This window comes from Mustela erminea, chromosome 10, assembly GCF_009829155.1.
Source record: "Mustela erminea isolate mMusErm1 chromosome 10, mMusErm1.Pri, whole genome shotgun sequence".
Classification (NCBI taxonomy): Eukaryota; Metazoa; Chordata; class Mammalia; order Carnivora; family Mustelidae; genus Mustela; species Mustela erminea.
Window position 1 is genome coordinate 16,736,372 of NC_045623.1, and position 13,585 is coordinate 16,749,956.

At 35.2% G+C, this 13,585-nt stretch overlaps 1 protein-coding gene across 2 annotated transcripts in view; it reads right to left on the reverse strand.

Moving 5' to 3' along the window:
• Window positions 1-13,585, reverse strand: part of STXBP3 (syntaxin binding protein 3) — a 57,144-nt gene that overhangs the window by 33,597 nt on the left and 9,962 nt on the right. For both annotated transcript variants that reach the window (XM_032301538.1, XM_032301539.1), the window contains exons 2-5: window positions 9,398-9,447; window positions 8,710-8,791; window positions 3,373-3,449; window positions 584-662 (exon numbers count right to left, since the gene is read on the reverse strand). In XM_032301538.1, the coding sequence (XP_032157429.1) occupies window positions 584-662; window positions 3,373-3,449; window positions 8,710-8,791; window positions 9,398-9,447 (288 nt within the window). The remainder of the gene's footprint in view (window positions 1-583; window positions 663-3,372; window positions 3,450-8,709; window positions 8,792-9,397; window positions 9,448-13,585) is intronic.

Genomic DNA, 13,585 nt, shown 5'->3' on the forward strand with positions numbered 1-13,585 from the left:
ATAACTTACAGGAAAAACAATATACTATTTAAAATGATGAATCTCTAATAGCACAGACCAAGGCTGCACTTAGATGAATGGCACTTTCATTTTGCAGTTTTATTATGTAAGGTATAACATAAAGCAGAATTATATGTGTTTCTAGACTTCTCTGTGATTCTTTACTTTAGCTGCTTTCTATTTGAACATATGGTATGGTAAGAGAAATGTGACAGATTCTCTCCATTAATATTTGCCAAACAGATGGCAATTTCTTCGTACTCTCCCAAAGGGTCTTATTTTTGATTATATAATCAAATACCTAATTAAAACTTTAATTAAAAAAAAATTTATCCTATCATCAGCATAAAATTTGAGGGACAGCCTTCACCACCAACCCCCTACCACTGTATACCAGCAAAACATGGCTAATTCAGAATTTAATTTTCTATCACCTTAAATGAGTTAGAATATGATCTTATATCTTTAGATTCTTAGAATAAGCAATAAATAGAAAATCATAGTATTATAATAGTATTATAAGAAATAACTAATAATTGATAGATTTTAAACAATGAAATAATACTTCTACAAAGCTACTTACAGTCAGTGAAGTATATATATGCTGCTTTGTATTTGTTCTCAGATTTACTTGCAAAATCACGTAAAAAACAGTCTACAGACTTAAAAAAAGGTTAGATGTTAATATACATATAATCAAATACTAATTTAAATATGCTAGGTGTTTGAAAATAACCAAGATTATTCTTTTTATAATAAAACAAAATCTTACTTTCCAAAAGTTTACTTTATAAACTGACTTTTTTTTAAATGCTATTTTGTCTAGCCAGTAACAGTGAAAAACCTAAGTAGTAAGGTCATACGTTATGAACAGAGGTTTCAGCAATGAGAAGATCCAGGAACAATTCAGTGACAGGGAAGCTAAACATAAGATTAGAAGGTAACAAATCAAGGAGTTGAGAAGCCAATGAATATACTAGAAAGGTTATCTACCTGGATAATGAAGCCACTGGCTATGATTGAAGAGGAGCTGAAGAGAGTTAACAGTGAGCTAGGAGTAGAACTGTCAAGGGATAATGAAAGACCCAGAGATTGGGAAATGACTGCAAGGAGAAGGAATGGCAGGTAATACAATCTGGTAGTTCTTACATGCCTCAGTGCTGATAATTTTACTTATTTATTTAATTTTTTTAGTGTTGGTAGTTTTAAAGATACAATGGTTTGGCAGCAAAAATGAAGAATTTAGAATTTAATGCTCTCTCCTCCATCTATTCCGTTATCTCCTTCTGGAAGTCCTAGAACTACTTCTGTTAGATCTCATGGCTCTATACAGCAAGCCTCTTATCTTTCCCCCATAATTTCCATGACTCCTTTTTTTTCTGCTTTGAGATGTTCCATTTTGACCTTCTAGGCTACTAATTCAAATTTCAATGATAATTATTCTCTTATGCAATTAACTGTTTAACTGAGAAATCACATTTTTGAACTTCAGGAAGTTTTTTATGTGCTATACTAAACTCTCCTTATGCATATTATTTTTCTGTTCAGGTCATCATTCTTTTCTTCAAGCAGCTATATTTTGTAAGGTGTGTATTCTCTTCATTCTTACTGAACTTCTCTCTGACAGCTTGACCCACTAAGATGTGTCAGTGGGTTCACTGGAGGCTTTGTCAGTTCACTGGAGGCTTAGATTTATTGTTGGAGAATCCTAAATAAAGGCAGTTCCACAAAAGGAGGAAGGCAAAAAGATTTTCCCTCTTGAGGGCTATAGGTATATAAGCAAACAAACCACCACCAACCAACCTTTCCCTTGGGGTCCAGAAAATCTCTTAGAGCCAAACTCTTCTGAAATCTGTTATTTTATGACCCCTGGTTGGGAATACTCTGATGCTGGTCTCCAGGGGCTCACCTAGCCACTGAGGAAGAAAGTCTCTCACTAGGCTTCTCCACTAGTGCCCAATGAGCCTAAGCCCTCACTGGTACCCACATGGCTATAGGACACAGTAACTGACTAAGAACTGAAACAGAAACTGGAGTTGGTTATAGTAGAAAAAGGAGCAACATTCAGGTATCATATTCTCTGAGTCTTTTGCTCCTTTACTAAATACACAATTTTGTATCCCCTTTCTGTCACTTAACAATAAAAATGAACAATTACCTAAAGCACTAAAATTTCCTAGAAATCTCATTTCCAATGGCCACATAGTCTTCCAAACAATTATCTGTTAATGCTAAGAATTAGCATTAGGATATAAAATGTCACTAAAACCTACTAGCAGCCAGGGGCACCTGGGTGGCTCAGTCAGTTAAGCATGACTCTTGGTTTTAGCTCAGGTTGTGACCTCAGGGTCCTGAAGTCAAGCCTCACATCAGGCTCCCTGTTCAGTGCAGAATCTGCTTGAGTTTCTCTCTCCCTCTCCCTCTGCCCCTCCTTCCCACTCTCTCTCTCTCTAAAATAAATAAATGAATCTTTAAAAAAAGAAAAAACACCAGTAACAAATATGCAGAGACTTAACAGTGAATATCTGGTTTTCCTTCCTACTGTCTAACTGAATCAGAAGAAATGAAACTGGAATTGCTAATCTAACATTCTGAGTTGGAATAAGCCAAAGGACGTACTAGAAAATTCATTCTCAGATGCTGCAGAGAAAAAGGAATCTGGTATTTACTTAGATCTAAAAGTTTGGCTTTAGGTATGAGCTCAATCACTGATCATAAACTGAGATATTCCTTTGACATAAAAAATTTATTTACATACATGATTATATGCATAAATACATGTGTGCATATGTATAAATAAATGTATGCCATAGAGAAGTCACTAAGATAAAGGATTAATCCAAGATTGTTTCTTTTATGTACATTTCTGTCATCCCCCAAAATATGACTGTACAGGAACATCACTGAGTAACAAATTACTCAAAGAAACGCTACTGTTTTATACAATTAAATTCTGCTTTCATATATGGGGGGAGGGGAGGGAATTCTTTCACTTATATATATTCTCATTGAGAAGAGTGCAAATGAAACAATTTTCTAACATAGAAAAACTTTTCCTAAACAAACTAGTTTATGGCACTATTTTTCTAATAAAGAATGTTTCATTTGAATTTTCTATGAGAAAATGAGGTCAATGGTAAATGATGAACATAACTTTTAAAGATTCAAAATACTGGGTGCCTGGGTGGCTCAGTGGGTTAAAGCCTCTGCCTTCATAATCCCAGGGTCCTGGGATCGAGCCCCGCATCAGGCTCTCTGCAGCAGGGAGCCTGCTTCCTCCTCTCTCTCTGCCTGCCTCTCCGCCTACTTGTGATCTCTGTCAAATAAATAAATAAAATCTTTTAAAAAAAAAAAAAGATTCAAAATACTCACCTTTGATGTTGGAGAGAGAAAATAAAGAGCTTTCATTTGTCTGACAGGTTCTCGATTCTTATAAATATTCTCCACAACTAATAAAAAAAAAGTAATTTTACTAAAACCAAACAATGGAAACAATTTTAAAATAAGCTTTACTTCTTATTTCTAATAGGGAAACACATTCACATATACTGGGTTTAACATTTTCTTTGCCTCCATCTGATAAATCAAAAAATCCCCAAAATGTAGGGATGCCTGAGTGACTCAGTCAGTTAGGCGTCCAACTTTTGATTTTGGCTCAGGTCATGATCTCAGGGTCTGGGGATTGAGCCCCACATAAGGCTCCATGCTCAGCACAGAGTCTGCTTGTCCCTCTCCCTTTTGCTCTGCCACTTGTACCCTCTTTCTAAAATAAAAAAAGAAATAAAATCTTTTAAAAAAGTACCAAAATGTACCTTCCCTAAAATGAAACTCAGGTCTAAGTGCTCATCATGAGAAAAAAAAGATAAAGAAGCTATTTCATAGTTGGGTCTACCGGCATAAGCAAGCAACATGCCATGAAGCAAGCAAGAAAAATACAGTAAAAATTAAAATATGTATTCCTTTTTAAAAATATTTTACTATAATAGCAATATGATACCAGATATTTGGTTAAGCACTTAACATGAATTATCTGTTAAACCTTATAGTAAGTTTTATATAACAAACCTTTAAGTTAATTATTTTACAAATGAGGAAACTGAGGTTTGAAGTTGTTAAATAACTTGTCGAAGTTACACAGCTAGAAAGTAGAACAGGTAAGATTCCAACCCAGATCTGTTTGACTCCAGAATCCAAGTTTTAACTACTAATATTCTTCAAATAAACTCCTAATTAACTTATTCTTTTAAAACTATGCAATACTGATAAAGTATTTTTAATAATGAAATATCAAAATTTACTCAATTATAGTTTTATTATTGAAATTAAGAGGTTCATAAAATTAACTTATATAAAACGATGAAAATTTAAAACTAGGAAACTCAAAATTGTCAAATTAACTGTTAAAGCTATATTAAAAAAACAAAAAACAAAAAACTGAAGTATCATTCCACAAATCAAGAGAACCATCTTTTAAGACTAAAGCTGTCAAGAGTCCTAGAAAGAATTAAAAAGATTAAACTTGGGGCACCTGGGTGGCTAAGTCAGTTGAGCATCCAACTCTTGATTTTGCCTTAGGTCATGATCTCAGGGTTATGGGATCAAGCCCTGTGTGGGGCTCCGTGCTCAGTGGGGGGTATGCTTGAGACTCTCTCTCCCTCTGCCACCTCCAACTTGTATGCAAGCACATTCTCTCTAAATAAAATAAATAGGTACGCCTGGGTGGCTTAGTCTGTTAAACATCTGCCTTTGGCTCAGGTCATGATCCCAGGGTCTTGGGATGGAGTCCTGCAATAGGTGCCCTGCTCAGCGGGAAGTCTGCTTCTCCCTCTGCCTGCTGCTCACCCTGCTTGTGCTCTCTCTCTGACAAATAAATAAAATCTTATAAATAAATAAATAAAGTCTTATAAAAAAGAAAGGAAGAAATAAAAAAAGATAGATTACTCTGACAGGGAGATTACTCTGACAGGGAGGCTACTTTTGGGACTTCTCTGGTAAATTTGGTGATTGATCTTTTTCCTCCCTACATTTATACTAGTAAAGTATAGGTTTATCATAGCTTCTATTAGGATGTCAAATAAGGTTTCCAAGGGTGTATTTAGTTTTATCTCCAATCCCAACAATTGTAATTTCAACTTTAAAAGATTAAGGTTAGTGGGGCACCTGGGTAGCTCAGTGGGTTAAGCCTCTGCCTTTGGCTCAGGTCATGGTCTCAGGGTCCTGGGATCAAGCCCCGAATCAGGCTCTCTGCTCAGCAGGGAGCCTCCTTCCCCCTCTCCTTCTGCCTGCCTCTCTATCGGTCTCTCTGTTAAATAAATAAATTAAAAATCTTAAAAAGAAAAAAAAAGATTAAGGTTGGGGTGCCTGGGTGGCACAGTCAGTTAAGCAACCAACTCTTGGTTTCAGTTCGGGTAGTGAACTTGGGGTCGTGAGATCAGGCCCTGAAACTGGTTTCACATTGAGTCTGCTTCAGATTCTCCCTCTCTTTCCCTCTGTCCCTCCTGCTTGTGCTCTTTCTCTCTCTCAAATAAATAAATCTTAAAAGAAAAAAAGAGATCAAGGTTAAATCTTATAAACTTTTTATTGCTTAACCCTCAAAATGAAGTGTCTTACAGTCATCTTATGCTGCATATATTATGTTTGGTGAGTAATGTACATGTTAAAATGTGAAAATACTATGATATGATTTAGAAAAGACTTTGAAAATACTCTTAAATATCTCATTATTAATAGCACAAAGTGCCACTTCTTTAATTCCTGGAAAATGGGTATCTATTAAGAGATTTTTTAAAAGCATTTTTATAATTATTCCTATAACAGTGACAAGGAGAGAGCGCCGAATCCTAACCACTAGACCACCATGGAATTCCTATAACAGTGACAAGGAATAATCTAACTCCCAGTCTATTTTTTAAGGATTTTTTAAGGATTTTACTTAGCTTTACTTTATTTTTTAAGGATTCTACTTAGCTTTACTCTTCATTGACGTAGCATCCTACATTCATTTTTTCTCATCAATTTTTTAAAACTTCTAAGACACTACTGAATATTTTAATGAAATGACCTGAATGATGACAGAAAGTATGATCACTGAACCTGCAATGCCAAGTCTAATTGAGGGAATCTCAATTTGAGAGCCCATGTGGGACTCAAAAGGACTGTGCAAGTTCAAGTTGGTAGATATTATGATGATTAAACCAGAGCAAACCAAGGTGACAGCAGAGGATATAAGGAAGCAATGTGCTCCATGATAAACAGTCCTTATGAAATGCTTCACAAAAAAAAAAAAAAAAAAAAAAAGCATTCTGTGGTCAAATTATTAAAAAACTGAGTACTACACCTAAACCCAGGGGAATCCACATATCTGATAGCATATTAAAAAAACCTCTGGAAAGTCCTAAACTTACTTGGCAACAGAATCTTTTCCTTGAAGAGTATCTATGAACACTGAACATACAGTAAGAACAATGGTCTACAAAAATTCAATAAAACCTTACGGTGCAAAACTGTTCTGTAGCTTCACAGCTTTTATTCACATTAACAAATGCTTCTCACTCTAGTTGCAAATCAAAATGACCTCTGGAAACTTAAAAAACTTCGTGGCTTAATCAATATTACATTTGTCCAACAGTAGAAAAATCAAGGCTTTAATCCACTGAGAAGACCATAAATACCATAAAGACAAACAAATATATATTACAAATTAGATATTACAAATATATAATCAATAATATTTTATGTTAAAGATCTGACATATAAATATCAAAATAAACATTATAAAAACTTTCAGATAATCCTCCCGCTGTATACAATGCTCAGGTTTTCTTGAAAATACTGGTGTAGGGGCATGTGGGTGACTCAGTGGGTTAAGCCTTGGCCTTCAGCTCAGGTCATGATCTCAGGGTCCTGGGATCCAGTCCCACATCGGGGTCTCTGCTCAGTGGGGAGCCTGCTTCCCCTCTCTCTGCCTACCTGTGATCTCCCTCTGTCAAATAAATAAATAAATTAAAAAAAAAATAGAAAGAAAATACTGGTGTACATTTGAACCTCACAAGTAGCAGTGACAGAGGGTACACATTCTACATTAAATTCCAAAATATAAAATAATTATATTTGACTTTTTAAAAAATTTTATTTATTTGAGAGTGAGAGCTAGAAAGAGCGAGCACATACAGAGAGGCGAGGGAGAAGCAGACTTCCTGCTGGGCAGGGAACCCGACAGAGGGCTCGATCCCAGAACCCTGGGATCATGACCTGAGCTAAAGGCAAATACTTAATGAACTGAGCCACCCAGGCACCCCTATATTAAACTTTGAGCCTCAGTTTCCTCATTACCAGTGAGGATATTTAAAATCTCTTTAAAGGGTTGTCATGGATCATACAAAACCATTATCAAATATATAACAGTTAAAAATTTCAGTAACAAACTCAACAAGGCAACTGACTTAGTTTTGATCAGGGCACTGAATTATAGTCTCAGCTAAAGAAAACTTCCAAGGGTTATTCCTTTTTTCTTTAAAATTTATTTTCAGCATAACAGTATTCATTATTTTTGCACCACATCCAGTGCTCCATGCAATCTGTGCCCTCTATAATACCCACCACCTGGTACCCCGACCTCCCACCCCCCCGCCCCTTCAAAACCCTCAGATTGTTTTTCAGAGTCCATAGTCTCTCATGGTTCACCTCCCCTTCCAATTTCCCCCAACTCCCTTCCCTTCTCTAACTCCCCATGTCCTCCATGCTATTTGTTATGCTCCACAAATAAGTGAAACCATATCTTATTGGTTTCTTCCTGTGTATATTAGTCCTTGCATAAGATCCATGGTTAAAAGCCAACTGTCATGTCATGAGTAATAGTTCTAGAAAGTTGTTTTCTAAAGCTTCATGTGGCATTGAACTTTACATTTTTCACTAGACTGCAAAGGGAAAAGGAAAGAAGAAAATATTAATAATGCAGAAAGAGACTAAGGCAAAAGAATAAAAGTATATTGTAGATAAGGTTCAAACTTCATGTAAAGGCAGCACTCAGGAGAGCAGGGCATGGAGCTAAGAAAGTATGAAGGGAGTGGAGTCATAATGGGTCCTAGGGAGAATATTATTAGCAGAGTAACAGGGACACGAATATGCCAACAGTTCTAAAAGGAGAGCTGCATTGAATGGATCTCTGCCTCTCAGAAAATGTAAGTGATAAAAGCATGGAGATTTAGTTAAACTTTCAGTTTGTACATGTCATTTCTTGAATTAATTTCTGAATTTTTCTTCTTCCTCACCTTTTCTCTACTTTGTGTTAAAACCATTTGCAAAAAAGGGATTATTTTCTATACCATATGGCATAGTTCCCAGACACACTGAGTACTATAGGCTAAGGCTTACACAGTAGGATTTTCTTTTTTTTTTTTAATTAGTTTATTTATTTTCAGAAAAACAGTATTCGTTATTTTTTTACCACACCCAGTGCTCCATGCTATCCGTGCCCTCTATAATACCCACCACCTGGTACCCCAACCTCCTACCCCCCTCCACTTCAAACCCCTCAGATTGTTTTTCAGACTGCCAAGGGTTATTCTGAAGATCCACAGAGAAAAGAATGTCAAGTGAATAAAACATAACCCCCTCAGAAACACAATGACTAAATAAAATTTATTAATACTTCAAACTTCCCCAATCACAATAAATAAAGTTTTGATGATGAGTATTGGTAACACTTACCAGTTATACCCTCTGCTAGAAGATCTGTCATTTTACAACATGATGCCAAAAGCTTAGTGGTAAAGTCATCTAAAAGCATGATCTTAAAATGAATATAAATTAAGAAAGTATAAGGACTTGATTGCCAAGAATTCACAAAACACAGAATACATTAAACCCACTCAAATATAGACCTTATATTACATAAAATGAAAATATTAGGACAACAGGCAAAATTATCTCAACTCACCTTTTAACTTGTATGACCCGGAGATTTATTTTCTCAATATACATACATATAATATCATAATAAGTAAGCAAACAGAAACATTTCCATTTTGAAGAAGAGAACTTGTTTGTTTTATTTTTGATAACTTGTTCATCTTAAATTTATCTTGTGTTTAACATCAAATTTTCTTAAAATTATAAAATTCCACTTCTGGAATAATAAATATTCCAGGCGCCATTCTAATCATTTGCCATGGATTAATTCATTAATCTTTACAACCACACCATGAGGTAATACTATCCCTATTTTATAGACATGGAACAGAGAGATCAAGTAATTTATCCAAGAAGTCACAGCTATCAAGTGGTGAAGCTGGGATTTGAACGCAATCAGTACAGTTCCAGACTACACCATTACAGAAGTATAGTAAGGACAGTATATTGATGTCCTCAATTAAAGGGCAAAATATGCAAATTTTACCTTCCATTCGCCTTCTTTCTTGCAGTCATCAAACACTGTTGCTTTTATTTCTGCCAAAAAAAAAAAAAATTTATGAATCTTAATCAACAGCTAGAAAAAGAGTAATAGAGTAACTACTCAAAAACAACTATATCAAAATCATTGGGAAAGTATCCAATTGAAAAGCTGTTAACATACATAAAAAGTATAGATACTTGTTAAATTCTAAGTAAAAACCCAATTATTATTTTTTTTAAAGATTTTATTTATTTACTTGACAGAGATCACAAGTAGGCAGAGAGATAGGCAGAGAGAGAGGGGGAAGCAGGCTCCCTGCTGAGCAGAGAGCCCGATGCGGGGCTCGATCCCAGGACCCTGGTATCATGACAGGAGCTGAAGGCAGAGGCTTCAACCCACTGAGCCACCCAGGTGCCCCAAAATCCAATTATTGTTAATACCTAACATTTATAAATTTATTTTTAGAGAGACAGTACGCATTCACACCCAACTGGGGGAGGGGCAGAGGAAAAGAGAACCTCAAGCAGACTACTTCCTCACTCCCCCATGCCTGAGCTGGGGAACCCAACTGGGGACTCCATCCCATGACATTCAGATCAGACCTGAGCCAAAATAAAGATTGGGACACTCAACTGACTGAGTCACCCCGGTGCCCCCTACTTATATTTAAACTGTAATATGTTTTTAAACTTTTGAGAATAAAAATATTATGAAAGGGTGTCTGGGTCGCTTGGTTGGTTAAGCGACTCAAGTCACAATCCTTGAGTCCCAGGACCGATTCCCACATTGGGCTCCCTGCTCGGCAGGGAGTCTGCTTCTCTTGCTGACCTCCCTCCTCTTACTCTCTCTCTCTCAAATAAATAAATAAAATCTTAAAAGAATAGTATTATGAAAGGCTAATATACTTAAGAATATATTTCAGTATGTAAATATATCTCGAAAATATTTCTGAAACTATTAACTAATTTGCTTTCTCCTATTCTACTTAAATCCCAAGTAAATAAGATGAAAACAAAACTCACAGGAAAATCCCATTGCTAAATTATATCTGACAATTGAAACTAGTTACTTTTCTTCCTGGTTTACTGCATTACAATTTTCAACAATTTATATTATAGCACTAGATACAAATATTCAGTCTTCATTTATAATCAATAAATATTTACATGTTCCTTTCAATGATACTCAAAATCTAAATATATTTTTTTAAATTAGTTCACTGATTTACAAAATTTTTTTCTTATATATTAAATAATACATAGGCAATTCATACAAATATCTATTGTTCGTGTCATAATAAGCAATTCCCCACATTTAATGTTTCGTTAATTTTCAATTTTTTAAAAAAGATTTTATTTATTTATTTGAGAGACAGACAGTGAATGAGAGATAGCATGAGGGGGGAGGTCAGAGGGAGAAACTTGTGGAGTTGAGAGCTCAATGCAGGGACTCAATCCGGGGACTCCGGGATCATGACCTTAGCCAAAGGCAGTTGCTTAACCAACTGAGTGACCCAGGCACCCAATTTTCAATTCTGAAAATAAAAAGTGGTATGTAATAAATAAAATAGAATTAAAGTATAAATTATTGTAACTTCTAATTTCACTAATTCCTGGTATGAGATGTTTATATAATTCATTTGAACTTTTCTAATTTATATTTAAGTTAATGCTTGTAGAAATATACCATCAATTTTTGGCATCACATTAAAAAATGAAATATTCAAGCAGGGTATATTTAATAAGGATTTACTAAATCTCATCATAACAAGTGTGATCTGGAAGGTTTTACTGTAATTGGGAAGGCTTGAAAGTGTTAAGGAATACTAGTTAACGTGCTTAGATATGTTTGCTAGGAAGATTATAATAATAAGTGAGAATAATGGCAAAAGCCTAGAATGTTGAATGCTAGTTTAAGCCTAAAGCACTGATTTCCTCTACTCTATAGGCAGAGATGAGGATTTCTCAGGCAGAGTTCAGACACTAAAATATTATGCTACTTCCCTTTCTAAGCCTGCTTTATTTCTATATACCTTAAGTTGAAAATCAAAGAAACAAATGCTCATGGAATTTATGATGGAGCAGATTGAAGAGTTCCCTTGGAAGAATTCATCTCATTATAATCTTTAGAACCATAGAAACTACACTGTTTCTATACTGCAACTAGTTACATGTCACTATTGAGCACTTAAAATTTGGTTAGCCACTTAACTGGGATGTCCTGGAAGTATAAAACACACAACAGATTTCAAAGACATAGTACTAAAAAAGAAATGGGGAGATGCGTGGGTGGCTCGGTGGGTTGGGCCTCTGCCTTCCGCTCAGGTCATGGTCTCATGGTCTCAAGGTCCTAGGATCGAGCCACGCATCAGGCTCTCTGCTCAGAGGGGAGCCTGCTTCTCCTCTCTCTGCCTGCCTCTCTGCCTGCTTGTGATCTTTGTCAAATAAATAAATAAAAATTAAAAAAAAAAGGAAAATACCATTAATTTTTAAATTTTTACAGTTTAAATGATAACATTTTAGAAATTTATTATTAAAATACTCTTTATCAATTTCTCTACTCTTCTTTAATGTGGCTATTAGAAAACTTTAAATTATTTATGTGGCTTGCATTCTATTTCTACTGGATAGTGCTGCCTTGGAATCCAAAGATACTAGATAGTGTCAGCGTCTTAAAAATAAACAATAAAGAAATAACTAGCTTTGTGGACTAGAAATTAGGGGCATCCATGAAAAGTGATAGGATCATAGGTAAGGTATGTTTGGAAGGACATCAAAGGAAATCATATCAACTAACATTACATAACTAAGAAGGTATTTCCTCCAAATACTAATGAAAATTATATGACCTTACATACGTTTCTCTAGCACCCCAAATATGGATATATTGCAAAGATTCAATTCCTTCAGTTGGCTTCTCTACTCTCTTCCTCAGAAACCATATTAATTCTTAAAAGTTTCATCTATCACACACACCCTTCACTTTTTTCCCTACATTACTGGGATGTAACTGACATAAAAGACAACTTTAAGATACTCAATGTGTTGACTTGATACACATATACTGTAATATAATTACAACTGTAATGTTACTTAACATCTCTAACACCTCACATAATTACCATCCTTTTAGTTATTTTGGGAGGTGAGAACATTTAAGATCTATCTACCTTAACAACTTTCAAGTATATAATACAATGTTGTTCTATATAATCACACTACTGTGCATTACATCCCCAGAACTTACTCGTCTTCTCACTGTAAGTTTGTACTCTTTGACCAAGTTGTCCCCATATCCTGTAACCCCAGTAGTCCTTCTATTTTCTACAAATCTTATATATTACCCTTCATATCTTATATCTTATCCTGCAATTATGCAGTATAGGTTTAAGCTTCTATATACCTCAAACTGAAATTATAGTTCCCTAAAAACTTCTCTATTTCTAAGACTTCTCCATTTCTAAGAGGTTTCATTGGCATTTTCTTAGTCATAGTCTTTGGATATTTCCTCCGTTCCCCCATATCCAATAAAAAGGCAGTGTTGACTGTTTTATCTGGTGACTGCCACTACCCCAACATTGCCTTGATTCTCATCATCTCTCACTGAACTACTGAAATAGTCTCCTACTTGAATTTCCTGCTTTCTACCTCCAACCCCTTTGGCAGTTCAATCCATTTTTTCCACACTGCTGTCAGTTATCTTCTTGAAGCACAATTTTCTGTTTACATCAAAGCCTACCTCGAAATTCTCTCAAGCGCTCACTCCTGCCTACAGAATAAAATTTAGATTTTACTATTCAACATCCTCTAGCAAGTGGCCTCTGATTACTCTCTAAGTTGATTTTCCACCAGTCCAAATGCTACCCAAGTAACAACTTATTAATGCCAACCACTCTGCTTTGCTCATTCTTTCTCCTAAACATAAAAGGAGATATATTTAAATATAATACCAAAGAGGAAATGAAAACTTTAAAGGGAAAAATGAAACTAGAGCTAATTTAGTGTGCATCAGCAATGTGGAAGGTATACTTGTACAGGTCTCTTAAATCACAGAGAAACTATTAACAAACCTGGTGACAACACAAAAGAAACTGGTTTGTTTGGAAAATAGGAAATCATCTATGAATAACGTTTTTAAGGAAACCAAAAAGCCTAGCAATGTGTAATTCATAAAGAAGGAAATAAGAGGGGA